Source organism: Schistocerca gregaria, chromosome 1 (assembly GCF_023897955.1).
Source record: "Schistocerca gregaria isolate iqSchGreg1 chromosome 1, iqSchGreg1.2, whole genome shotgun sequence".
Lineage (NCBI taxonomy): Eukaryota > Metazoa > Arthropoda > Insecta > Orthoptera > Acrididae > Schistocerca > Schistocerca gregaria.
Window position 1 is genome coordinate 244,259,352 of NC_064920.1, and position 27,459 is coordinate 244,286,810.

Below are 27,459 nucleotides of genomic sequence, written 5' to 3' on the forward strand. Positions count from 1 at the left end.
GTGCTCTAAAATGTATACCTTAAGAGCTATTACCACCTGTTCCGTAGAAGAGGTTTGCTTCACAGTAGCGAAGATGAACAATTGCTCATAGCTCTGAAGGTATACGTTTTAGGGCCCAAGTTTACTAGACTTCTTTTGCTTCGTATGATCATCCCTATCATACGAAGCAAAAAAAAGAAAAAGAAAAAAAGTTCCTATGTCCGCTTCCGGTAGCTGATTGGTCGGCGCGACCGACTGTCAATCCTATCCTAAGAGCCCGGGTTCGATTCCCGGCTGGGTCGGAGATTTTCTCCGCTCAGGGACTGGGTGTTGTGTTGTCCTAATCATCATCACTTCATCCCCATCGACTCGCAAATAGCCGAAGTGGCGTCAAATCGAAAGACTTGCACCAGGCGAGTGGTCTACCCGACGGAGGCTCTCGTCACACGACATTATTATTATTATTATTATTATTATTATTATCGTTCCAATGATATTCCCGAAGCCAGACCATTCCTTCTGGGACGCCCTGTACACAGACTGGAATTGCGTCAGAGCACGTTACTGGTCTACCTCGGCTGTTTTAGAAGCCATTCGCAGAAAAGCAACTGGACTGTTTGCAGAACTGTATTACACTTCATGTGTTACCCAGTTCTGTTTGACGCGTAGCTCCCTTTCCCTGTCGCTGAGATGCAACTGATGTTCTGCCCGCATAGGGCTTTTATGCTACTGCGTGTTCCAACTATTATGGCGCCGTGATCCTGGTTCCACATACATATTTCTAACACATCAGCCGCATTCATATCTTTCACATCACTGAAAACACTTGCTATCATGTCATCATTCACATTCATGCAACTACAGTGATGCTATTCAGGGTGGTCCAAAAGCCCGGAAACACCTCCCTCATAAATCCAATCGGTATAACAGTCCCTACACATGAGGAAGGGGAGGTGGAAAACCTTACAGGCCATTTCACTAACATGGTGGCCGTCTTCAAAGCTGTCATCTTGGATTAAGGTCAAAATTTCCAATGAAAAACTGGTCATGTGACATATCGGAGAGGTAGAGAATTTCACCAGAAAAACGATGACGTTGTTATTTTGAACACAGTTTTATTCATTCTAGAGTTATAACTACACTCCTGGAAATGGAAAAAAGAACACATTGACACCGGTGTGTCAGACCCACCATACTTGCTCCGGACACTGCGAGAGGGCTGTACAAGCAATTATCACACGGACGGCACAGCGGACACAACAGGAACCGCGGTGTTGGCCGTCGAATGGCGCTAGCTGCGCAGCATTTGTGCACCGCCGCCGTCAGTGTCAGCCAGTTGGCCGTGGCATACGGAGCTCCATCGCAGTCTTTAACACGGGTAGCATGCCGCGACAGCGTGGACGTGAACGGTATGTGCAGTTGACGGACTTTGAGCGAGGGCATATAGTGGGCATGCGGGAGGCCGGGTGGACGTACCGCCGAATTGCTCAACACGTGGGGCGTGAGGTCTCCACAGTACATCGATGTTGTCGCCAGTGGTCGGCGGAAGGTGCACGTGCCCGTCGACCTGGGACCGGACCGCAGCGACGCACGGATGCACGCCAAGACCGTAGGATCCTACGCAGTGCCGTAGGGGACCGCACCGCCACTTCCCAGCAAATTAGGGACACTGTTGCTCCTGGGGTATCGGCGAGGACCATTCGCAACCGTCTCCATGAAGCTGGTCTACGGTCCCGCACACCGTTAGGCCGTCTTCCGCTCACGCCCCAACATCGTGCAGCCCGCCTCCAGTGGTGTCGTGACAGGCGTGAATGGAGGGACGAATGGAGACGTATCGTCTTCAGCGATGATAGTCGCTTCTGCCTTGGTGCCAATGATGGTCGTATGCGTGTTTGGCGCCGTGCAGGTGAGCGCCACAATCAGGGCTGCATACGACCGAGGCACACAGGGCCAACACCCGGCATCATGGTGTGGGGAACGATCTCCTACACTGGCCGTACACCTCTGGTGATCGTCGAGGGGACACTGAATAGTGCATGGTACATCCAAACCGTCATCGAACCCATCGTTCTACCATTCCTAGACCGGCAAGGGAACTTGCTGTTCCAACAGGACAATGCACGTCCGCATGTATCCCGTGCCACCCAACGTGCTCTAGAAGGTGTAAGTTCAACTACCCTGGCCAGCAAGATCTCCGGATCTGTCCCCCACTGAGCATGTTTGGGACTGGATGAAGCGTCGTCTCACGCGGTCTGCACGTCCAGCACGAACGCTGGTCGAACTGAGGCGCCAGCTGGAAATGGCATGGCAAGCCGTTCCACAGGACTACATCCAGCATCTCTACGATCGTCTCCATGGGAGAATAGCAGCCTGCATTGTGCGAAAGGTGGATATACACTGTACTAGTGCCGACATTGTGCATGCTCTGTTGCCTGTGTCTATGTGCCTGTGGTTCTGTCAGTGTGATCATGTGATGTATCTGACCCCAGAAATGTGTCAATAACGTTTCCCCTTCCTGGGACAATGAATTCACGGTGTTCTTATTTCAGTTTCCAGGAGTGTAATTATGTGTGGTGGCAGCGTGAGTGTTACGTACCGAAAAGGCATCAAATGGGGTTTTAAACGGTGCAAAGTGCAAATCCCATCCCTGACATGTTACATGGGTTTAAATGTTAGGTAACATTTACTCATGCTCGCGTTTTAACCGTTATTTCATCATTTATAGGTTACGAAAATTTCATTAACACACGAAGAACGCATCAAAACCATTGTGATGTCAGGAGAACAAAGCACAGGGGTAATTGCTGAGAATTTCAAAGATCGCCACCCGACCAGTCACCCACTTGTCACAGTGCAGTTGTCAAGTTTTGGACATCGGAAGTAAACCTAAAGTTGGAAGACCAAAATCCGCCATAGATAAATTAACAACAGGGAGAGTGCTGGCATCATTTAGCAAGAATCCAAAAAGGAGCATTCGGTGCCTATCGTAAAAATGTGAGGTAAGCCGTATCTCAATTCTGCGAATTTTATCGCACTACAAATGGCACCCGTACAAAATTCAATTCCTTCAACACCTCCATGAGGATGAAACAGATTGCGGTTACAGTTCGCAGAATGGGTGCCACAGCAACTGCAAATAAACCCTCGTTTTCCCTATCAAGGCACCGTTCAGCCTTGAAGACAATTTCTTTATCAATATTGAGGCGAACAAGCAGAATCACATATACTGATCGGACAAAAATCCGGACTGATGCATCTAAAATGTTCGGCTTGCAAAAAGTGATGGTATGGTGTGGTGTTTGGAGTACCCAAATGCTGCGATGGTTTTTTTTATAGAGGGTTCATTGACAGCCTACGGTTATCTATGGTTGTTGGATGAAGAAGTGTTTCCTTTGCTGTTAACGGAGGACGGGACATTTCCGGAGTTTTTCCAGCACGATGGATCCTCACCGCTATGGGGACGTAGTGTGCTGGAGCACCTCGACGTGCAGTCTCTCCAAAAATGTTCTGGTCGTAGGGGTGCAGTGGAGTGGCCATCACGATCTCGAGATTCAACTCCTTTGGATTTTTATTTTATCTGTGGGGTCATGTCAAAGTTCTGGTTTATGTCGTGGAGGTACGGGATCTATTTCATCTTAAGCAGGTCACTGTTGATGAGGGCGATCAAATTCAGCCCGGCGTGTTGGTCAAAGTCCATCAGGACTGGGTTTGGAGGATAGCATTAACATTCCGACATATCGAACCGTATCTGTGACTACTGGTGTTCTCTCGGGAGTGTGTAACTTCGGCTTAATACCTTTTCGGTACGTAACACTCATGCTGCCAAGAGTATCATTGCTGCCACACGTAATTAGTCATAATTTGGCAACGAATAAAGCTGTGTTCAAAATAACAACGTTATCGTTTTTCTGGTAAAATCCTCTATTTGTCTGATATGTCACATAACCACATTCCATTGGAAATTTTGAGTTGACTTCAAGATACTGCCTTTCAAGAAGGCCGCCATGTTGGTGACATAGCCTATAAGTTTTTCCCCCCTCCGCTTCCTTATGTGTAGGGACATAGTTTTACTGTTTACTACTCCGTTTGGATTTTACAAGGGTGTTTCTGGACTTTTGGACCACCCTGTCCATGATGGGGTAGATTTTGTAAAAGTATCGTTCCCTGGCATATTTGTCTTTCTCGTATCGGGAGGTGGGTGGATAGGAAGGGGGGAGGGAAAGATGTTAACGACGTTGTGCACCTTCGTGAACGATTGGTGATTTACTAGAAGTGGCTGCGATACGTACCTCCTGCTGGTGAAGGGGAGGTGAGCCCGGTCGGTGTTCCTGGGGTGACAGCTGCGGCCTCCACTTGCCGCCGGTGAAGGAGGGCGGCGGCTCCAGCGGCGGCGGGGGCGGCAAGGGCGCCGCGGCGCCGCCCCCAGCCCAGGCGCTGGGCCGCCACTTGCCGCCTGTGTGGCCGCGGGGCGGGCACTCCTCCTCAAAGTCCGCGAGCTCCTCTCCGTCACTGTACTCCTCCTCCTCTTCCTCCTGAAACAGCACATCGCGACAGTTGTGTGTGCACGATGTCTGCATAAAAAATAACACGACTCGCCTTTTAACAAAGAGCACTGCCCTCCAATTTCAACGGTATACGGTCGTGTCATCTGACATCCCATCTCTACATTTCCGCTGCGTGTTCACCCGCCGATCACTCAGTCAGACCCTGGCCTCCTATTGTGTCAGACCGTGTATTCGCAGCCCGTCGGAAATGTTTGGAAGAGCAACCCATGAATGTGGAATTTAGAGTGGAACTTGTAAATACCGTAGCAGAGGTCTATTCTTTATTCAACACACAAAGGAGTTAAATAATTAGCTGCCATTGTACACCGATTTATATCAACGGGGCAACTGGAAATTTGTGCTGGACCGGGATTCGAACCCAGGTTTCCTGCTTACTGGGCAGATGCGCTGAATACTACGCCAACGCGGATACAGTGGTCACTACAACCTCACAGACTACCATAATAAGCATCGCGTCAGACCCAAATCATCAAAAAATGGTTCAAATGGCTCTGAGCACTATGGGACTTAACATCTGTGGTCATCAGTCCCCTAGAACTTAGAACTACTTAAACCTAACCAACCTAAGGACATCACACACATCCATGCCCGAGGCAGGATTCGAACCTGCGACCGTAGCGGTCCCGCGGTTCCGGACTGAGCGCCTGAACCGCTAGACCACCGCGGCCGGCCCCCAAATCATCAACTTATACCACACACTACTGATGCAGATCGAGCGAGGTGACGCAGTGGTTAGCAGACTGGACTCGCATTCGGGAGGACGACGGTTCACACCTGCGTCTGGCCATTCTAATTTAGGTTTTCCATGAATTCCTTAACTCGCCTCAGGCAAATGTTGGGATGATTCCTTGGAAAGGGCAGGGCCGATATCCTTCCCCATCCTTTCCTAAACCGATAGGACAGATGACCTCGCTGCTTGGTCCCCTCATCAAAATCAATCTAACAACCCTTGCTCATTGGCCTTATTACTCGCGGCATGACACCAATTCTTTTAAGAGTTCGAGCTTTTTGAGAAACTGCACTGAATTTTTTTATAGATATGTAGAAAGAACAGATACCACACATATACAGGGTGTTACAAAAAGGTACGGCCAAACTTTCAGGAAACATTCCTCAGATACACGTACGACGTGGAACTGGTGAGCGTTGTGTCATAGAGCGCATTCGTGCAAGACACATTGGCCTCACACTACGCCTTGTGGTCTGGGGTACGATAAACTACAACCCTCGTTCACGTTTGGTGTTTCTGGAGGGAAGGCTAACCAGCGTTCGGAACGTGCAGATTGCTGTTGGAACCTTTCTTTTGCATTCATGCAACAAGCAGGTGATGTGTTGTTCCAACAGGATATTGCTCGGACACACACTGCCCATTATAACGATACAGCCTTCCCCAAAATTCATAAGAAATGTCTGATACAGCCTTTTTTATATGCATCCGGATCGTTATCGTACAATTCAGTGCTTCCTACGGCCTTGTATGTGTGTCTTTATATATATCATTCTGTCCTATTTGATAAAAAGACTTATATTCATTGCGAAGGCGTGTGGAATGTTCCGGAAGGACATGCGTTGTCATAATTATCGGTGGATTGTCGTCATTGATAAAATTATGTATCTATACTAAATTAAGCAACTAATCAAGAAACTGAAGTAATAAGTCCTTAGAAATAAATAACTAGAGACTGCAGAGATGTTAGTATAAGAAATCAATGCTTGTAATTAACAAAATGGTAATCTAAAAAACCAGTAACAGAAGACGTCACTTTCTTGAGAAACAGCTTAAAAATTATTACCAAGCGATGTATTTTCATTTGTTATTTATTTCTATGTCTTCCTCTGTAATTAATATTCTTTGTAATTACATTTCTAATTAACTCTCCAATTGTTTACATCTCACAGTTTTCCAATCTGCAGAATTTGAGACCCTATTTGTGCATTTTATGTATGTAATCGGATAAAGCACGAGCTCTGTACTACCGCTGAATATTAGTAATCAAATCCAAACTGTAATTAATTAATTACGTAACTAAAATAAAATGACAGACATTATTGTAATTAAAGTTCAAAATCATTTTCTTATGGTAAACTAAAAATATTCCTATAAAAGATTGTCACTGAATATTGTATTTTATACATTACTCGGCTGTAAGATCAGTTTCTTTACGTTTTGTAAATTTTAATTGTAACATGAAAATTGTACAAAATTAATAATGCTTTATTTTGGAAGTTATTGTTAAAATTCTACATAAAGCGATGCTGGGAGAAGTCAGTTTTGAAGTTACTTTTGAAAGTCAAAGAGATCAGTAAAGTCTGTCGGTGTTTTGTTTACATGACGAATGTGCACTTCAGATGTCAATTAATGTGAATAAATTTTGTGAAGGAAGAAAATTTCACATTCATTCATCAATGGACCAGGCAGGAGAAACTTAAGTAACATTCAACATGAAACTCAGCGTGGTCTGCAAAGCGGTGCAGCAACTTCTCTGGTCAGCACGATCTCCAGACTTGACTCAATCGAGCACGTGGTGGGACGAGAAGTGAGTCACGCGACTCGCCAGCCAACAACTCCAACAAAACTACGTGAACAGGTCGAGCAGGCGTGACATAACTTATCCCAGGACAGTATTTGTCCACTGTACGATCGACTGCATTGCCACCTGTGGTGGCTACATCACGTACTAATATGGGTGTTTCAGCATAGGTCGATAACTGGTACCTCAGAACCGCTTGTGCTATTGGTCTACAAATTTAACCATTTCATGTGCCCCATATGCACTGTTGCAACAATAAATCTTGAGTGAATTGGAAACGTTTAAAAGAGTGTACTAATTTTTCCGGCAATGTATCTACGGAAATCTTTTGAATTACTCCCATCCGTAAATGCCGCACACCTGAATGATTTTCCTATGATGTAATTGAGCCGTGCTCACTCCCAACCATGTTTTTCGTGAATTTGGCGGTCTACCTGTGTTTGGTTTCCCGCCCTTGTTGCGGTTACGCTGTGGTTCTTCTTCCTTCTACGTGTGGCAGCAGCGATGTGTATCGATATTTGGACGGTGTACCATCTTTGGTTCTGTGCATATAGTTTCCGGCTAGGGGGTCTGTCGGCGGTCGGTCGGTTGCTGAGCACCAGGGAAGTTATCTCTGCGCGGTGCAATCGGCTGGGTCCGCTGGCAGTCTCTGGGCAGTGTCGGAGTGTGTGTGCAGCTGTCCGATCGCTACGAGCTTTGTGGTTCACCGACCCAGGACGTCAAAGTTGAGCAGTGGTTTCAAGTACTCAAGCCATGTCCATTCATGTTGCGTGGTTCGATTCGGTGGTTCGCTGTTGCGATAGGTTTTCCTGTGAGTAACACTGAGTGTTTGTATTGCTGAAATTTAGCCGCCGTGCGGTGGAATTAACTGTTTCGGTTGCTACAATTGAAGTGTACCCGCGGAATTTTCTGCCCTGTGGCCTCTAGTGTTCCGGTTACCTGCCCTGGTCACTATCGTAATTTCAGGCAGTGTCCTTTCCTCACCTGTTGTCGCTGTCCTACACAGTGTATAGTTTTGACAGCATAGCATAATGATGCCCGTAACATTTTGTGTTTGAATTCTCATGTACCGATTGGTGGCAAGGAAGACGTTTGCAGGTCGGTCCGTGGCTTTCCCTTGGTTGGGTTCCGACGGATCAAGTGCAGTTGGGCTCACCACCTGTCTCACCTAAGTGAACGAGGGCAGACCGACCCCTCTGGAGGCTTCTGACTGCTCTTGTCTTTACTGTCTTTCTCAGCCATGTTTAATTGTTTGTTTATAATGTATGATAGTCAATGATGCAAGAAAATTCTTGGTTTTACTGTGTTTCATGTAAGTAAGTTTGAACTGCGGCAAGTGGATATTTGCTGAAAGGTTATTAGCATTGTGTTGTCTTTTCTTTTAGTCCGGTTTCAGCTACTTAAAACTTAAGGCATATGGTTATATTTCTTTTAAAATTTTGGAAAATTACTTGTGGGCCTTCAGCCTTGGAACCTTATTCTTAATATTACCTTTCAACCTTAAACATTGCGGCCTTCTGCCTTTGAAAGGTTATGGTAATTTATTTTAAAATCTCGAAAATTTTATTGTGGGCCTTCAGCCGTTTGTATTGCATCTTGTTTATATTTGTCTATCCACTCTTGCCTTGAGGCTTTCAGCCGTGCTGTATATATATAATTGTAACTGCCTGGTTTCAGTCACTTAAAATTTGGCTTGTTGATTTTTACGATTTCTTGTTTGGAGGTCTTCCGTCGTGAAAGATTTGTAGTTTGAAACTCGTAGTTGTAAATGTGTTATTAAACTACAAGAAATTACAATTTTGAGGTGAAACTGACCCCAACCTTATTTGGATCTTTCTACAACCCTAGTCACCTGTTCTGCCCAGCGGGTTTAGAGGGCGTATCAGTAATTTTCTCCAAGCTGAAAGTACATTTCAGATTGAGCTATCCAAGAGCGGTTCACGAACCGCCCTTACAGATTCACTTGCACCAGGACCTCTCCGCTACCTTCGGAATCATACAGAAGGTAGCCTGTGTATTTTGCGGGACTAGCAATCCTGAAAGCAGTGGTAAAGAAGAGAAGTGGCTTAGCCACAGCCTAAGCGATTGCTTCCACAATGTTTCACTCTGCAAAGGAGAGTGCGCCGTTCCAAATGCGCGCGGACTCCATTGCAAAATGAAACATTCGTATTGAAAACTACAAGTCACTGATCACAGTGCCACTAAAGCAGAGTTATTAAACACGGTTTTCCGAAACTCCTTCACCAAAGAAGACGAAGTAAATATCCCTGAATTCCAGTCAAGAACAACTGCCAAGATGAGAAACAAAGAACTAGATATCCTCCGAGTAACGAAGCAGCTTAAATCACTTAATAAATGCAAGGCCTCCGATCCAGATTGTATACCAGCCAGGTTCCTCTCAGAGTATACTGATAAAATAGCTCCATATTTAGCAATTATATACAACCACTCGCTCACAGAAAGATCCGTACCTAAAGACTGGAAAATTGCTCAAATCACATCAATATCCAAAAAGGGAAGTAGGAGTAATCCGCTGAATTACAGGCCTATATCACTAACGTCGATCTGCAGTAGGGTTTTGGAACATATACTGCACTCCAACTTTATGAAGTACGTCGAAGAAAACGATTTATTGACACATAGTCAGCACGGTTTCAGAAAATATCGTTCTTGTGAAACACAGCTGGCTCTTTATATTCAAGAAGTAATGAGTGCCATCAACAGGGGATGTCAAATTGATTCCATGTTTTTTAGATTTCCAGAAGGCTTTCGACATCGTTCCTCACAAGCGTCTTCTGACCAAATTGCGTGCCTACGGATTATCGCCTGAGTTGTGCGACTCGATTCGTGATTTCCTGTCAGAAAGGTCACTGTTCGTAGAAACAGACGGAAAGTCATCGAGTACAAAATAATTAATATACGGCGTTCCCCAAGGAAGTTTCATAGGCCCTCTATTGTTCCTGATCTATATTAACTACATAGGAGACAATCTGAGTAGCTGTATTAGATTGTTTGCAGATAATGCTGTCATTTACGGTCTTGTAAAGTCATCAGATGATCAAAACGACTTGAAAAATGATTTAGATAAGATATCTACATGGTGCGAAAAGTGGCAGCTGACCCTGAATAAGGAAAAGTGTGGAGTTATACACATGAGTACTAAAAGAAATGAGCTAAATTTCGATTACGCGATAAGTCACACAAATCTGAAGGCTGTAAATTCAACTAAATACTTAGAGATTACAATTACAAATAACCTAAATTGGAACGATCACATAGATAATATTGTGGGTAGAGCAAACCAAAGACTGCAATGGCAGAACACTTAGAAGGTGCAACAGGTCTAATAAAGAGACTGCTTACACCACGCTTGTCCGCCCTGTTCTGGAGTATTGCTGTGCGCTGTGGGATCCGCATCAGATGGGACTAACGGATGACATCGAAAAAGTACAAAGAATGACAACTCGTTTTGTATTATCGCGAAATAGCGGAGATAGTGTCACAGACATGATACATGAATTGGAGTGGCAATCATTAAAACGAAGGTGTTTTTCGTTGCGATGGGATCTCCTCATGAAATTTCAATCACCAGTTTTCTCCTCCGATTGCGAAAACATTCTGTTGGCACCCACCTACATAGGGAGAAATGATGATCACGATAAAATAAGAGAAATCAGGGCTCGCACAGAAAAATTTAAGTGCTCATTTTTCCCGCACGCCTTTCGAGAATGGAACGGTAGAGTGACAGCCTGAAGGTGGTTCATTGAACTCTCTGCCAGGCACTTTATTGTGAATAGCAGAGTAATCACGTAGATATACAACAACTGCAGTCTTTGCTCTCAACTGACTGATGGGATTCCTATTCGGTTTTACAGAGAGTACTCTACTGCATTGGCTCCTTACTTTGCTTGCATTTATCGCGAATCTCTTGCCCAACGTAAAGTCCCGAGCGACTGGAACAAAGCCCAGGTGACGCCTGTATATAAGAAGAGTACAGACCAACATCCTTAATATCGGATTGTTGCAGGATTCTCGAACATATTGTCAGTTCGAATATAATGAATTTCCTTGAGACAGAGAAGTTGCTGTCCATGCATCAGCACGGCTTTAGAAAGCATCGCTACTGCGAAACGCAACTCACCCTTTTTTCACATGATATCTTGCGAAGCATGGATGAAGGGTATCGGACGAATGCCATATTCCGTGACTCCCAGAGAGCGTTCGACTCGGTGCCCCACTGCAGACTCCTAACTAAGGTACGAGCATATGGGATTGGTTTCAGAGTATGTGACTGGCTCGAAGACTTCATAAGTAATAGAACCCAGTACGTTGTCCTCGATGGTGAGTGTTCATCGGAGGTGAGGGTATCATCTGGAGTGCCTCAGGGAAGTGTGGTAGGTCCGATGTTGTTTTCTATCTACATAAATGATCTTTTGGATAGGGTGGATAGCAATACGCGGCTGTTTGCTGATGATGCTGTGGTGTATGGGAAGGTGTCGTTCAGTGACTGTAGGAGGATAAAAGATAACATGGACAGGATTTGTGATTGGTGTAAAGAATGGCAGCTAACTCTAAATGTAGATAAATGTAAATCAATGCAGATGAACACGAAAAAGAATCGTGTGCTGTTTGAATACTCCATTAGCAGTCACGTCGATTAAATACACTCCTGGAAATGGAAAAAAAGAACACATTGACACCGGTGTGTCAGACCCACCATACTTGCTCCGGAGACTGCGAGAGGGCTGTACAAGCAATGATCACACGCACGACTCAGCGGACACACCAGGAACCGCGGTGTTGGCCGTCGAATGGCGCTAGCTGCGCAGCATTTGTGCACCGCCGCCGTCAGTGTCAGCCAGTTTGCCGTGGCATACGGAGCTCCATCGCAGTCTTTAACACTGGTAGCATGCCGCGACAGCGTGGACGTGAGCCGTATGTGCAGTTGACGGACTTTGAGCGGGGGCGTATAGTGGGCATGCGGGAGGCCGGGTGGACGTACCGCCGAATTGCTCAACACGTGGGTCGTGAGGTCTCCACAGTACATCGATGTTGTCGCCAGTGGTCGGCGGAAGGTGCACGTGCCCGTCGACCGGGGACCGGACCGCAGCGACGCACGGATGCACGCCAAGACCGTAGGATCCTACGCAGTGCCGTAGGGGACCGCACCGCCACGTCCCAGCAAATTAGGGACACTGTTGCTCCTGGGGTATCGGCGAGGACCATTCGCAACCGTCTCCATGACGCTGGGCTACGGTCCCGCACACCGTTAGGCCGTCTTCCGCTCACGCCCCAACATCGTGCAGCCCGCCTCCAGTGGTGTCGCGACAGGCGTGAATGGAGGGACGAATGGAGACGTGTCGTCTTCAGCGATGAGAGTCGCTTCTGCCTTGGTGCCAATGATGGTCGTATGCGTGTTTGGCGCCGTGCAGGTGAGCGCCACAATCAGGACTGCATACGACCGAGGCACACAGGGCCAACACCCGGTATCATGGTGTGGGGTGCGATCTCCTACACTGGCCGTACACCTCTGGTGATCGTCGAGGGGACACTGAATAGTGCACGGTACATCCAATCCGTCATCGAACCCATCGTTCTACCATTCCTAGACCGGCAAGGGAACTTGCTGTTCCAACAGGACAATGCACGTCCGCATGTATCCCGTGCCACCCAACGTACTCTAGAAGGTGTAAGTCAACTACCCTGGCCAGCAAGATCTCCGGATCTGTCCCCCATTGAGCATGTTTGGGACTGGATGAAGCGTCGTCTCACGCGGTCTGCACGTCCAGCACGAACGCTGGTCCAACTGAGGCGCCAGGTGGAAATGGCATGGCAAGCCGTTCCACAGGACTACATCCAGCATCTCTACGATCGTCTCCATGGGAGAATAGCAGCGTGCATTGCTGCGTAAGGTGGATATACACTGTACTAGTGCCGACATTGTGCATGCTCTGTTGCCTGTGTCTATGTGCCTGTGGTTCTGTCAGTGTGATCATGTGATGTATCTGACCCCAGGAATGTGTCAATAAAGTTTCCCCTTCCTGGGACAATGAATTCACGGTGTTCTTATTTCAATTTCCAGGAGTGTATTTGGAAGTAACATTGCAGAGCAATATGAGGTGGGACAAGCATGTGATGGCAGTTGTGGGGAAGGCGGATAGTCGTCTTCGGTTCATTGGTAGAATTTTGGGAAGATGTGGTTCATCTGTAAAGGAGGCCGCTTGTAAAACACTAGTACGACCTATTCTTGAGTATTGCTCGAGCGTTTGGGATCCCTATCAGGTCGGGTTGAGGGAGGAAATAGAAGCAATTCAGAGGCGGGCTGCTAGATTCGTTACTGGTAGGTTTGATCATCACGCGAGTGTTACGGAAATGCTTCAAGAACTCGGGTGGGAGTCTCTAGGGAAAAGGAGGTGTTCTTTTCATGAGTCGCTACTGAGGAAACTTAAAGAATCAGTATTTGAGGCTGACTGCAGTACACTTTTACTGCCGCCAACTTACATTTCGCGGAAAGACCACAAAGATAAGATAAGAGAGATCAGGGCTCGTGCAGAGGCATATAGGCAGTCACTTTTTCCTCGTTTTGTTTGGGAGTGGAACAGGGAGAGAAGGTGCTAGTTGTGGTACGAGGTACCCTCCGCCACGCACCGTATGATGGTTTGCAGAGTATGTATGTAGATGTAGATGTAGAATTCCGACGCTTCGAGGAGTGCGTCGTCAACCACTGTTAATGGGTTAGAAACAGGGGTAACAGCGCCAGTAGGGAGTGCTGCTGGTGGATGAGTACCTCGTCTGTGTCGCGGCCGGCGCGCTCGTTGCTGCCGGCGGCGGTTCCGGGCGCGGCTGAGGCGGCGGCGGCCTTCTTGGCGGAGCTCTGCAGCTCCAGCGAGGAGAAGAAGTCGTCGGCGCGCAGCTCCTGGCCGTGGCGCGGCGGGCAGCCCGCCTTGCGGTGCTGCACGTAGTTGTCCAGCCCCGTGATGGTCGCCCGGCACTTGAGGCACAGGTGCGTGTCGTCGTCCTCCTCCTCCATCCGCGCTGCTCTCTGCCAACACACCACCGGCCTCTGCAGTCACAGTCACACACCTGGGGGGCATTGTCATTCCGTCTAAACTTCCGCACCCTCTCGAAACCTGGACAGCAAGCTACACCGCGATGCAGAGCGCCTCTCTTGCAGAGTCTGCCACTTAAGTTTGCTAAACATCTCCGCAACGATTACCAAATAACCCTGTGACGAAACGCGCCGCTCTTCTTAGGATCTTCTCTATCTCCTCCGTCAACCCGACCTGGTACAGATCCCACACTGACGAGCAATACTCAAGTATAGGTCGAACGAGTCTGTTGACGGAGCTGTCGTTTGTACTCAGGTGATCACGTGAAAGGTTTCTGACGTGATTATAGCCGCACGATGGGAATTAACAGAGTCTGAACGCGGAATGGTACTTGGAGCTAAACACGTCGGCTATGGCAGCAAACGACCGACATGAGTACTTTTGCTAACAGCACGACATCGCCTGTAGCACCTCTTCTCATCTCGCCCGCATCTCGTGGTCGTGCGATAGTGTTCTCGCTTCCCACGCCCCAGTTCGCAGGTTCGATTCCCGGCGGGGTCAGGGATTTTCTCTGCCTCGTGATGGCTGGGTGTTGTGTGATGTCCTTAGGTTAGTTAGGTTTAAGTAGTTCTAAGTTCTAGGGGACTGATTAACATAGCTGCTAAGTCCCATAGTGCTCAGAGCCACTCTTCTCATCTCGTTACCATATCTGTTGAACCTAGACAACTGGAACACCGTGTTCTTTTCAGTTGAGTCCTGATATCAGTTGGTTCTCAGGTTTGGAGTGTGGCGCAGACCCCCGAAGCCATGGATCCATTTTGTCAACAAGGCACTGTGCAAGCTGGTGGTGTCTCCATAATGGTGTGGTCTGTGTTTACATGGAATAGACTGAGTCCTATGGTCCAACGAAACCGGTCACTGACTGGAAATGATTATGTTCGCGTACTTGGAGACCATTTGCAGTCATTCATGAACTTCATGATGAATTCTTCTGGATGAAACTGCGCCATGTCACCGGGTCACAACTGTTCGCGACTGATTCGAAGAACATTCTGGACAATTCGATCAAATGATTTGGCCTCACGGGTCGCCCAACATGGATCCAAAAAGCTGTTCAAATGTGTGTGAAATCTTACGGGACTTAACTGCTAAGGTCATCAGTCCCTAAGCTTACACACTTAGTAACCTAAATTATCCTAAGGACAAACACACACACCTATGCCCGAGGAAGCACTCGAACCTCCGCCGGGACCAGCCGCACAGTCCATGACTGCAGCGCCCCAGACCGGTCGGCTAATCCCGCGCGGCAACGTGGATCCCATCAAACATTTATGGGATATAATCGAGAAGCCAGTTCGTGCACAAAATCCTGTACCAGCAATACTTTCGCAATTATGGGTGGTTATAGAGGCAGCACCGGAACTCCTTTACTTGTTTTACAAGAAATGGTGTCATATCTCTGCATTCGTCCTACAGGACACAGAATTCGCCTATTTTCGTTTACTCTATTCTTCAGTCCAGTCCCAGTGGCATACCTGCCATCCGATTTCCGAACAGAGAGCACCATCACTCGCGACCTTGGAGCATTATCAGCATATAACGGCCGCAGTACGCTCACATCTATGCCGACCGTTCTGCATCTGAGGTGAGTGTGGGATACACCTTCATTTGGCCTTCTAGGGGCGCCTACCAAATGCTTGCGCTACTACCTGAATCTTCTATTACACGGCGGAGCTACTGGCCATCAGGGAAGCTGTTCGCTATGGTACCCGGACATTTCAGTTCGTCCTGATACTTACGGACTCTCAAAGTGTGCTGCAGAGACTGCAACGTCCCGCATTTGATAAACAGAGCATTAGGTACCTTCTGGACGTATTGACGGCCATAAGAGAGGTGCAGACCTTGGGCACAGCCGTTCAATTACTCTGGATTTAACGACAGCATGCCATTCTTCATAATGAAACTGTTGACCGCCTTGCCAAAATGACTATTACAGAGAGACAGTTATGCCGAACGCCGGTGTCTTATACGGATCTCACATCGACGATACGCAAGGCTGCTTATGAGGCTTGGAAGTGTGAATGGCGGCATGTCTCTCAGCACTGTAAGGGCGGCCCCATGGCGGCCATACAATCTAACAGCTCTTCTCGACCATGGTTCGCCTCGGTGCAACTTCGTTGAGTTCATGTGAGTTCTGTCATGCGCATGAGGCTGGGACACGGGTGTTTCCCCGCTGACCTACATCGGTTGAACTCTGGGCACTGCGACAAGGACACAGCGGCAGTAGCGGACCTTAACCACGTCACATCATACTGGAACGTTTCAAGTACACGACTGCACAGTCAGACTTATAAGAAAGTGGATGCCAGAGGTTACCCCCTCCTCACCAGTGTTCCAGTTGTACGCCACCATTTTGATAAATATAACTTGCTCACAGACTATTTGAAAGGTACCGGCATCCACATTATATTTATGAGTTGCCAAAGTCTTCATTTTCACATGGCATCAGCCCTGTTCGTAATCCGGTGCGTAATTTTGTGTTTCAACAATATAAACGACTTACCATTATGTAGTAGCATGGAGTGGCATCTGTAGGACATTACAGGTGTGGGTGAAAACTGGAAATCATGACACACTCCTCCTCCGCCCCGACCGTCTCGTGAGCTGGGTCTCCTTTGGATTCGTTTTCATGGCTGTTAATTGTCGACATTCATTTTAGTCACTTCAGGATCGACTTCCAATCAGTCACAAACTGCTTTATGTCTGCGGAATACCTGCTCAGGTGATGTTTTGGTCGTGCAAGTGAGAGACGACTGGAAACTGTTACATGATTATGGTGTCTGAAGTTTTAATATTATTTTTTGGAGTATTCATATGAACTCCAGCCACTTTCCATGGAAAATAGATGTCACTATTGATATTATACCACAAGCACATAATATATGACAATATATGTAATGACATAGGGAAATCCTGGAAAGATAAAAGAGACTAGGGTTTAGTGCCTTAATGTTGCCATGGAAAACAAACAAATATTTCCGATTGTTTCTTTCAGGTAGATGCCATAGTCATATAAAATTTCTTGTCTGTAATTACTGTTTTTGGACTACTGAGGCATTTCGCCTACAATGCCATTTTGAAGCGGTAGTTGTGCGTGAGGACAGGAAGCCGGCCGCTGTGCCCGAGCGGTTCTAGGTATTTCAGTCAGGAACCACGCGGCTGGTACGGTCGTAGGTTCGAATCCTGCATCAGACATGGATGTGTGTGATGTCCTTAGATTAGTTAGGTTTAAGTAGTTCTAAGTTCTAGGGGACTGATGACCTCAGATGTTAAGTCCCATAGTGCGTTTAGCCATTTGAACCATATGAGGACAGGTCACCAAGCTGTCCAGCCAACAATATGTAGCAGTCAATCATATAACTTAACGACAAGAAATCCTCTTGAAGTTGAAGCTCAGTCTTCTGCCGGAGTTTTCTTACAAATAAATTTGTTTTTCGATAGGTTCCTATTTGAGCAGACAGATCTCTTTTCTTTCCACCGCAACGTGTTTCACCGAAATTACAGTTTCATCGGTGGGTTCTTTTATCTTTCTTTCCATTAAATAATGCAAAACTGCTTTTTACTAGCTGTACATGTAAAGCTTCAATCTTACGTACAGGATTCACAAATCTGAAAAATAATTAGAAAGTTTAAATACGCTATTAACACATATTGTGGTTTCTGCGATTTTAGGTCTTTGCGTCATAGCTGTTTGTGTTTTACATTTTATAAACACCTGCAGCCTTAGAAAACTTAATATAGAAATATTCTGCCCTCGCACAACTGTCAGACTATTCAAACCCACACATATCAAAATACACGCACACACAAAAAACACGCACACACAAAAAACACGCACACACGAAAAACCACGCACCCGGAGAGAGAGAGAGAGAGAGAGAGAGAGAGAGAGAGAGAGAGAGAGACAGAAAGAGAGACCGCTCTAAGCCTAAGGCAAAACAAGATTCGAAACTCTTCCCTATAAGACATTAAACTGTTCACAAACTTTTTTTCCTAACTTGGAAAGTGTCAGATAGTGTTTAAAAATGCAGTTTCACATGGAAACCTGTAAAAGAGTAAATACATTACGCCATCGCCCCCCCCCACCCCTACCACACACACACACACACACACACACACAGACACACACACACACACACACACACACACACATATGAAAGGTTCCAGATAAAATAATGTTAACCACAACACTTTCACATTCGTAGCCATAAATTTTGAATATTGTGTTATGTACGGCTGTTGACAGCAAACTTTAAAAGCTATAGCGCAAAGTACAAAGAAAATAAAAAAACGCTGATGATAGCCCAGAGTCAGATAAACACGTCCTCGAAGAAAATAGAGAAAAAATATGTTTGTTCATGGTGGAACGTATTAGAAAACAATAAGTAATCATCATAAAATTGGTACGAAAACAGATTAAAAGTAGTAGGATAGAAGAAGACATTGTTGACTGAGAGTTAATTGAAATACACTCCTGGAAATGGAAAAAAGAACACATTGACACCGGTGTGTCAGACCCACCATAATTGCTCCGGACACTGCGAGAGGGCTGTACAAGCAATGATCACACGCACGGCACAGCGGACACACCAGGAACCGCGGTGTTGGCCGTCGAATGGCGCTAGCTGCGCAGCATTTGTGCACCGCCGCCGTCAGTGTCAGCCAGTTTGCCGTGGCATACGGAGCTCCATTGCAGTCTTTAACACTGGTAGCATGCCGCGACAGCGTGGACGTGAACCGTATGTGCAGTTGACGGACTTTGAGCGAGGGTGTATAGTGGGCATACTGGAGGCCGGTTGGACGTACCGCCGAATTGCTCAACACGTGGGGCGTGAGGTTTCCACAGTACATCGATGTTGTCGCCAGTGGTCGGCGGAAGGTGCACGTGCCCGTCGACCTGGGACCGGACCGCAGCGACGCACAGATGCACACCAAGACCGTAGGATCCTACGCAGTGCCGTAGGGGACCGCACCGCCACGTCCCAGCAAATTAGGGACACTGTTGCTCCTGGGGTATCGGCGAGGACCATTCGCAACCGTCTCCATGAAGCTGGGCTACGGTCCCGCACACCGTTAGGCCGTCTTCCGCTCACGCCCCAACATCGTGCAGCCCGCCTCCAGTGGTGTCGCGACAGGCGTGAATGGAGGGACGAATGGAGACGTGTCGTCTTCAGCGATGAGAGTCGCTTCTGCCTTGGTGCCAATGATGGTCGTATGCGTGTTTGGCGCCGTGCAGGTGAGCGCCACAATCAGGACTGCATACGACCGAGGCACACAGGGCCAACAACCGGCATCATGGTGTGGGGAGCCACCTCCTACACTGGCCGTACACCTCTGGCGATCGTCGAGGGGACACTGAATAGTGCACGGTACATCCAAACCATCATCGAACCCATCGTTCTACCATTCCTAGATCGGCAAGGGAACTTGCTGTTCCAACAGGACAATGCACGTCCGCATGTATCCCGTGCCACCCAACGTACTCTAGAAGGTGTAAGTCAACTACCCTGGCCAGCAAGATCACCGGATCTGTTCCCCATTGAGCATGTTTGGGACTGGATGAAGCGTCGTCTCACGCGGTCTGCACGTCCAACAAGAACGCTGGTCCAACTGAGGCGCCAGGTGGAAATGGCATGGCAAGCCGTTCCACAGGACTACATCCAGCATCTCTACGATCGTCTCCATGGGAGAATAGCAGCCTGCATTGCTGCGAAAGGTGGATATACACTGTACTAGTGCCGACATTGTGCATGCTCTGTTGCCTGTGTCTATGTGACTGTGGTTCTGTCAGTGTGATCATGTGATATATCTGACCCCAGGAATGTGTCAATAAAGTTTCCCCTTCCTGGGACAATGAATTCACGGTGTTCTTATTTCAATTTCCAGGAGTGTATAATTAACTGCCGCAGCAGCATCGGTAATAGTCATACAGGCAAATACCTCCCGGATTGTTCAGCATTACGTGAGGAACCTAGGAACAGACTAGAGCTCTCCCTGCATTGTTCCTGTAGGGGCAGTGAGTACTTAAATAGACTTGTCGCAACGTACACAGAATCAGCTTTCCCACGCTTCATAAGCGGATACAATGGAAAGATACCCTTAACGCAGCTCTCAGATTGGCGACTTTGTCGCGGCGGGCGATTCAGCTGCGGTTCAAATGCTGCAATGCGCGACTAATGCGCCCCTGAGTCGCGCGATTGAATGGCCGAGCACGCGGATGAACCGCGCGCCAGAATCTCCGTGGAGAGAGCTGTCTGTGTGCTTGTGCGAGACAGTTACCAAACGGATTCTGACGGGGAAGTGTTGCTTTTCGCTTTGCCAATGAAAAGGAAATACAGACGTCACCGATGTCAACGAAAATACTGGATACATCCTATGCCGACCACTCGAGAAAAACACGGAGATGTTTTTTTACACTTTATAAGGACTTTGCCCCTCCCCCCCCCCCCCTCCCCATGAACCACGGACCTTGGCGTTGGTGGGGAGGCTTGCGTGCCTCAACAATACAGATAGCCGTATCGTAGGTGCAACCACAACGGAGGGGTATCTGTTGAGAGGCCAGACAACCGTGTGGTTCCTGAAGAGAGGTAGCAGCCTTTTCAGTACTTGCAGGGGCAACAGTCTGGATGATTGACTGGTCTGGCCTTCTAACACTAACGAAAATAGCCTTGCTGTTCTGGTGCTGCGAACGGCTGAAAGGAAGGGGAAACTGAAGCCGTAATATTTCCTAAGGGCATGCAGCTTTACTGTATGATTAAATGATGATGGCGTCCTTTGGGTAAAATATTCCGGAGGTAAAATAGTCCCACATTCGGATCTCCGGGCGGGGACTACTCAGGAGGACGTCGATATCAGGAGAAAGAAAACTGGCGTTCTACGGATCGGACCGTGGAATGTCAGATCCCTTAATCGGGTAGGTACGGTAGAAAATTTAAAAAGGGAAATGGATAGGTTAAAGTTAGATATAGTGAGAATTAGTGAAGTTCGGTGGCAGGAGGAACAAGACTTTTGGTCAGGTGAATACAGGGTTATAAATACAAAATCAAATAGGGATAATGCAGGAGTCAGTTTAATAATGAATAAAAAATAGGAGTACGGGTAAGCTACTACAAACAGCATAGTGAACGCATTATTGTGGCCAAAATAGATACGAAGCCCACACCTACTACAGTAGTACAAGTTTATATGCCAACTAGCTCTGCAGATGACGAAGAAATTGATGGAATGTATGATGAGATAAAAGAAATTATTCAGGTAGTGAAGGGAGACGAAAATTTAATAGTCATTTGTGACTGGAATTCAAGCGTAGGAAAAGGGAGAGAAGGAAACATAGTAGTTGAATATGGATTGGGGCTAAGAAATGAAAGAGGAAACCGCCTGGTAGAATTCTGCGCAGAGCATAACTTAATCATAGCTAACACTTGGTTTAAGAATCATGAAAGAAGGTTGTATACATGAAAGAACCCTGGAGATACTAAAAGGTATCAGATATATTATATAATGGTAAGACAGAGATTTAGGAACCAGGTTTTAAATTGTAGGACATTTCCAGGGGCATATGTGGACTCTGACCACAATCTATTGGTTATGAACTGCAGATTAAAACTGAAGAAACAGCAAAAAGGTGGGAATTTAAGGAGATGGGAGCTGGATAAACTGACTAAACCAGAGGTTGCACAGAGTTTCAGGGAGAGTATAAGAGAACAATTGACAGGAATGGGGGAAAAAATACAGTAGAAGAAGAATGGGTAGCATTGAGGCATGAAATATTGAAGGCAGCAGAGGATCAAATAGGTAAAAAGACGAGGGCTAGAAGAAATCCTTGGGTAACAGAAGAAATATTGAATTTAATTAATGAAAGGAGAAAATATAAAAATGCAGTGAATGAAGCAGGCTAAAAGGAATACAATCGTCTCAAAAATGAGACCGACAGTAAGTGCAAAATGGCTAAGCAGGGATGGCAAGAGGACAAATGTAAGGGTGTAGAGGCTTATCTCACTAGGGGTATGATAGATACTGCCTACAGGAAAATTAAAGAGACCTTTGGAGAAAGGAGAACCACTTGCATGAATATCAAGAGCTCTGATAGAAACCCAGTTCTAAGCAAAGAAAGGAAAGCAGAAAGGTGGAAGGAGTATATAGACGGTCTATACAAGGCCGATGTACTTGAGGACAATATTATAGAAATGGAAGATGATGTAGGTGAAGATGAAATGGGAGATATGATACTGCGTGAAGAGTTTGACAGAGCACTGAAAGACCAGAGTCGAAACAAGGCTCCCGGAGAAGACAACATTCCATTAGAACTACTGATAGCCTTGGAGAGCCAGTCCTGACAAAACTCTACCATCTGGTGAGCAAGATGTATCAGACAGGCAAAATACCCTCAGACTTCAAGAAGAATATAATAATTCCAATCCCAAAGAAAGCAGGTGTTGACAGATGTGATAATTACTGAACCACCAGTTTAATAAGTCACAGCTGCAAAATACTAACGCGAATTCTTTACAGACGAATGGAAAAACTGGTAGAAGCCGACCTCGGGGAAGATCAGTTTGGGTTCCGTAGAAATGTTGGAACACGTGAGGCAATACTGACCCTACAACTTATCTTCGAAGCTAGATTAAGGAAAGGCAAACCTACGTTTCTAGCATTTGTAGACTTAGAGAAAACTTTTGACAATGTTGATTGAAATACTCTTTTTCAAATTCTGAAGGTGGCAGGGGTAAAATACAGGGAGCGAAAGACTATTTACAATTTGTACAGAAACAAGATGGCAGTTATAAGAGTCGAGGGGCATGAAAGGGAAGCAGTGGTTGGGAAGGGAGTGAGACAGGTTTGTAGCCTTTCCCCGATGTTATTCAATCTGTATATTGAGCAAGCAATAAAGAAAACAAAATAAAAGTTCGGAGTAGGTATTAAATTCCATGGAGAAGAAATAAAAACTTTGAGGTTCGCCGATTACATTGTAATTCTGTCAGAGACAGCAAAGGACTTGGAAGAGCAGTTGAATGGAATGGACAGTGTCTTGAAAGGAGGATATAAGATGAAGATCAACAAAAGCAAAACGAGGATAATGGAATGTAGACGAATTAAGTCGGGTGATGCTGATGGAATTAGATTAGGAAATGAGACACTTATAGCAGTAAATGAGTTTTATTTGGGGGAGCAAAATAACTGATGATGGTCGAAGTAGAGAGGATATAAAATGTAAACTGGCAATGGCAAGGAAAGCGTTTCTGAAGAAGAGAATTTTGTTAACATCGAGCGCAGATTTTAGTGTCAGGAAGTCCTTTCTGAAAGTATTTGTATGGAGTGTAGCCATGTATGGAAGTGAAACGTGGACGATAAATAGTTTAGACAAGAAGAGAATAGAAGCTTTCGAAATGTGGTGCTACAGAAGAATGCTCAAGATGAGATGGGTAGATCACGTAACTAATAAGGAGGTATTGAATAGAATTGAGGAGAAGAGGAGCTTGTGGCACAACTTGACTAGAAGAAGGGATCGGTTGGTAGGGCATATTCTGAGGCACCAAGGGATCACGAATTTAGTATTGGAGGGTAGCGTGGAAGGTAAACATCGTAGAGGGGGACCAAGAGATGAATACACTAAGCAGATTCAGAAGGATGTGGGTTGCAGTAGGTACTGGGAGATGAAGAAGCTTGCACTGGATAGAGTAGCATGGAGAGCTGCATCAAACCAGTCTCAGGACTGAAGACCACAACAACAACAACAACAACGACTTTGGAGAAAACTACGTAAAATTCTTTAACTACATAAATAAAATGTTTATTTTACATATACATTTATTTTTAAGGTAGGTTTAACAGTAATTTGTTCCGATGTATAATATTTATATGCGATAAACCAACTCTTTAATATTTACGCTACTCGGAGAGTAAATCAGAGACAACTGATGAATCCGATGATGTAGGTGAAAGTATGGTATCCCGATTTGATGTACTTGGGGTTGGATGGATGGATTTAAATAAACAGATACAGTTACGTGTGGAGTGAACTGAAAATTTGTTTTTGAGTGAACTCTAAGACCTGTTCTACTTACACAAAATTAAATTACTTCAAATTTGGCGTTCATCTTCAGATGCTGTGGCACAGATTTCAAATCATCTAATAATAACAGTACATAATATTTATCAGCGTCTTCTGCTTCAGGCTTTTATGAATTTTTTTCTTTATGTTTACTGAAACGATCACCCCCCCCCCTCCCCCTCTCTGTCATAACTTGTTTCATACGAAAATGCTGAGGATCAGAATCATTTCCTGCATCAGTATGCAGTCTGCTAGGTTTAGTGGAAACTACCGGTGAAAGGAAAGGTAGCACATCAAAGAATATATGTACATACATTTTAATTAAACAGGAGAACCACTTTTTGAGGCTTTCCTCTTGTTGAGTTAAACTTGTCAAAGTCTCGACATTTCTCTGAGTCAGATGAGCCTCTTTCATTCTGCTCCATCGGGGATGAAGCGTTTGTTCTTGAAGACAACACGCAATATCAGTCCCGTGGAAGTAATTTGACAGAGAAAAGAAAAATTTATAATTATAGTATGTAACAGGATGGGATTGTCAATGTTTAAACCAAAGAATAAAATGGATATTTTGTCATTTGCTAAGTTTTGAATTCACTTTGAAAAAAATCCAAAATCTTGGAAGAAGGTCCTTTTCTTGAGAAATGGTTCATTCACATGGTCAAGTTGCGTTTTTAATAGTGTTTCAAGTTGTTTCTTTTTTTTCAAATAGTATTGTAGCTCTAATCGAGATAGGCCAACAAAATGGTTTCACTGATCGTCAAGCCTTTTCAAAATTAAGAACAACAGGCTCCGAAAATAAAAAGTCCTTGTTACTTTCACTACGTTAAAACTCAATACTTGGCGTCATTTTACATTTCACAACGTTGTTAGGAAAATAACAACAGCTGAACTATGAAGAGCGGAACGTAGCGCATTGCGCGTTACGTATCCGATAGATGGCATGCGAAGATGATCAAGATTGAAAGGACATTATTCGAGGAACAGAGCCGTTTCAAAAATTACGTCGCTGTAACGAAGCCACAAAGCCACATTTACAACGTAAGCAACAAAGCCTTTTTTCATGCAGACGGATATACTCACGTGCGCATGTATAGAATCTAGCATAGTTCTTAATTCATTTTCCGGCCGCTGGTGTCCGAGCTACTCCAGGCGCTTCAGTCTGGATCCGCGCGATCGCTACGGTCGCAGGTTCAAATCCTGCCTCGGGCATGGATGTGTGTGATGTCCTTAGGTTAGTTAGGTTTAAGTAGTTCTAAGTTCTAGGGGACTGATGACCTCAGATGTAAAGTCCCATAGTGCTCAGAGCCATTTGAACCATTTTGAACGAACTGACTTCTCGATTATATCCCATAAATGTTCGATGAACCATTCTTAATTCATTTTGTCAAAAATGACTATATCAGAGGGTTTATTTCCTAAACCATGAACAGATGTTTTACAAATCTCCTTGCAAGCATTACGTTTTTCTATCTTATTGCTGCGATCCTTATTTGCTGAGTTTCAAATTACAGGACATCATTCCACATCAATGATGAGAAGTTCCAGGTCGAAAGTCATTTTTGAAGCAGAAAAGAGCAAAAAATTCTGTAAAACTACACGTGATTTACAAAGCGCTAAGAAACAATTGCAACACAACTACGCGAGTCGGTAAGTGTTTACCCCCGATCTCAGTAAAACCTCCCCGTCTCCTCTATATCCCTTTTGTTACGCAACCTTCCCTTCTACAATAACCTATGAAACCTTCCCCTAGGATTTCTATCTCTTGCTTAATAATAACAAATTAAATCTTCTCTTTGAAATTAATTCTCTTTCTCAATAATAAAAAATGCATTCTTCGCATACAAATTTAAATGCTGCTTATTAAAAGTGATTTGCTGATTATTTCGACGAAACATAGGATGTGTCGTCACCGTGACCCTCAGTCGTTACCTGCGATAACCCAAAACTGTTCCTTACCTTTTTTACTGTTACTGTGTCGCCATTTTACTGCTACATCTAACTGCGACATGAATATACTTACTCTGTTTTACTATACTCTATTAACTGCTGGGGGGCTATCATAATAAGTGGATATATTTATTACCAAAGCAGATGTTATTCTTTAATAGCAAAGCTGACGTTATTCTTTAATTAATTTGACTAAAGTTACGTAATTCATAGTTAAACTTTTTCTTGACAACAATAAAATTTTGCAAAGTTTTACGTTGATGGTTTTTGGAGTGGATTATGCAATATTGCTGGCAAAAATTAATTATATTCTGAAAACGGTTCTCCAAAATATTTACTGTTAGTAATGAAATGATTTTACAAACGTTCAAATGGGACTTACTTTTCACAATACTCTTACAACTAGCACTGTGCAAACATACCTTCAGTAGTCCTGAGTTTCTCAAAAAAAAAAAAAAAAAAAAACGGCCAGTGTCGCCGAGCGGTTCTAGGCGCTACTGTCTGGAACCTCGCGGCCGCTACGGTCGCAGGTTCGAATCCTACCTCCGGCATGGATGTGTGTGATGTCCTTAGGTTCGTTAGGTTTAAGTAGTTCTAAGTTCTAGGGTAATTATGACCTCAGAAGTTAAGTCCCATTGTGCTTCGAGCCATTTTTTTTCTCAAAAAAAAAATAATTCAATAATATTAGTTCCTCTTATGATAATAGTTAGCTGATGTATCTGTACATCCGTTTATAATCTCTTGTTCATGATAGCTGGTGGCTGGCAGGCACACCGCTCCTCTCAACCTCTCGTTTCAGACTGCTACCGAATCGCTTCACATCTCATTTACTACTGACTTCCTACGAACACTAAAGTGCGGTCTCTCTCGCCAACAATGTTTTGCGGTGCAGACAATCCCTGCTACCATTACAAAATGTATAAATGCGCGGTCTTTCCCGATCTTTTCTTAAAATGTATGCATACGGGGTCTCTCCCGCCCTTTTTGAAATTATATCAATGTGCGGTCTCTCCCGCCAACAATACCTTGGTGCAGACATTCCCTGCTATCACAATTATTTCCAAAATGACAAATATTAATTATTCCTACTTAATCCTATTAATAAAATATAAACACATTTCATAAATTGTGGTTTGACAATAGACAATAGAAATATGTACGTCTTACATCTGCAACCGCACTGATTGCCAGGATGAGCCGCGTGGTCTGAGGCGCATTGCAACGGTCTGTGCGGTTGCCCCGCCGGAATTCGAGTCCTCACTCGGGCATGGGCGTGT

At 45.4% G+C, this 27,459-nt stretch overlaps 1 protein-coding gene across 1 annotated transcript in view; it reads right to left on the bottom strand.

Moving 5' to 3' along the window:
* The window catches only part of LOC126340731 (zinc finger protein 236), a 399,187-nt gene extending 385,080 nt beyond the window's left edge, over positions 1 to 14,107 (bottom strand). Inside the window, exons 1-2 of the mRNA XM_050001718.1 lie at positions 13,863 to 14,107; positions 4,269 to 4,511 (exon numbers count right to left, since the gene is read on the bottom strand). Of these exons, the coding sequence (XP_049857675.1) occupies positions 4,269 to 4,511; positions 13,863 to 14,105 (486 nt within the window). The 5' untranslated portion in view covers positions 14,106 to 14,107. The remainder of the gene's footprint in view (positions 1 to 4,268; positions 4,512 to 13,862) is intronic.
* Between the last annotated feature and the right edge of the window lie 13,352 nt (positions 14,108 to 27,459).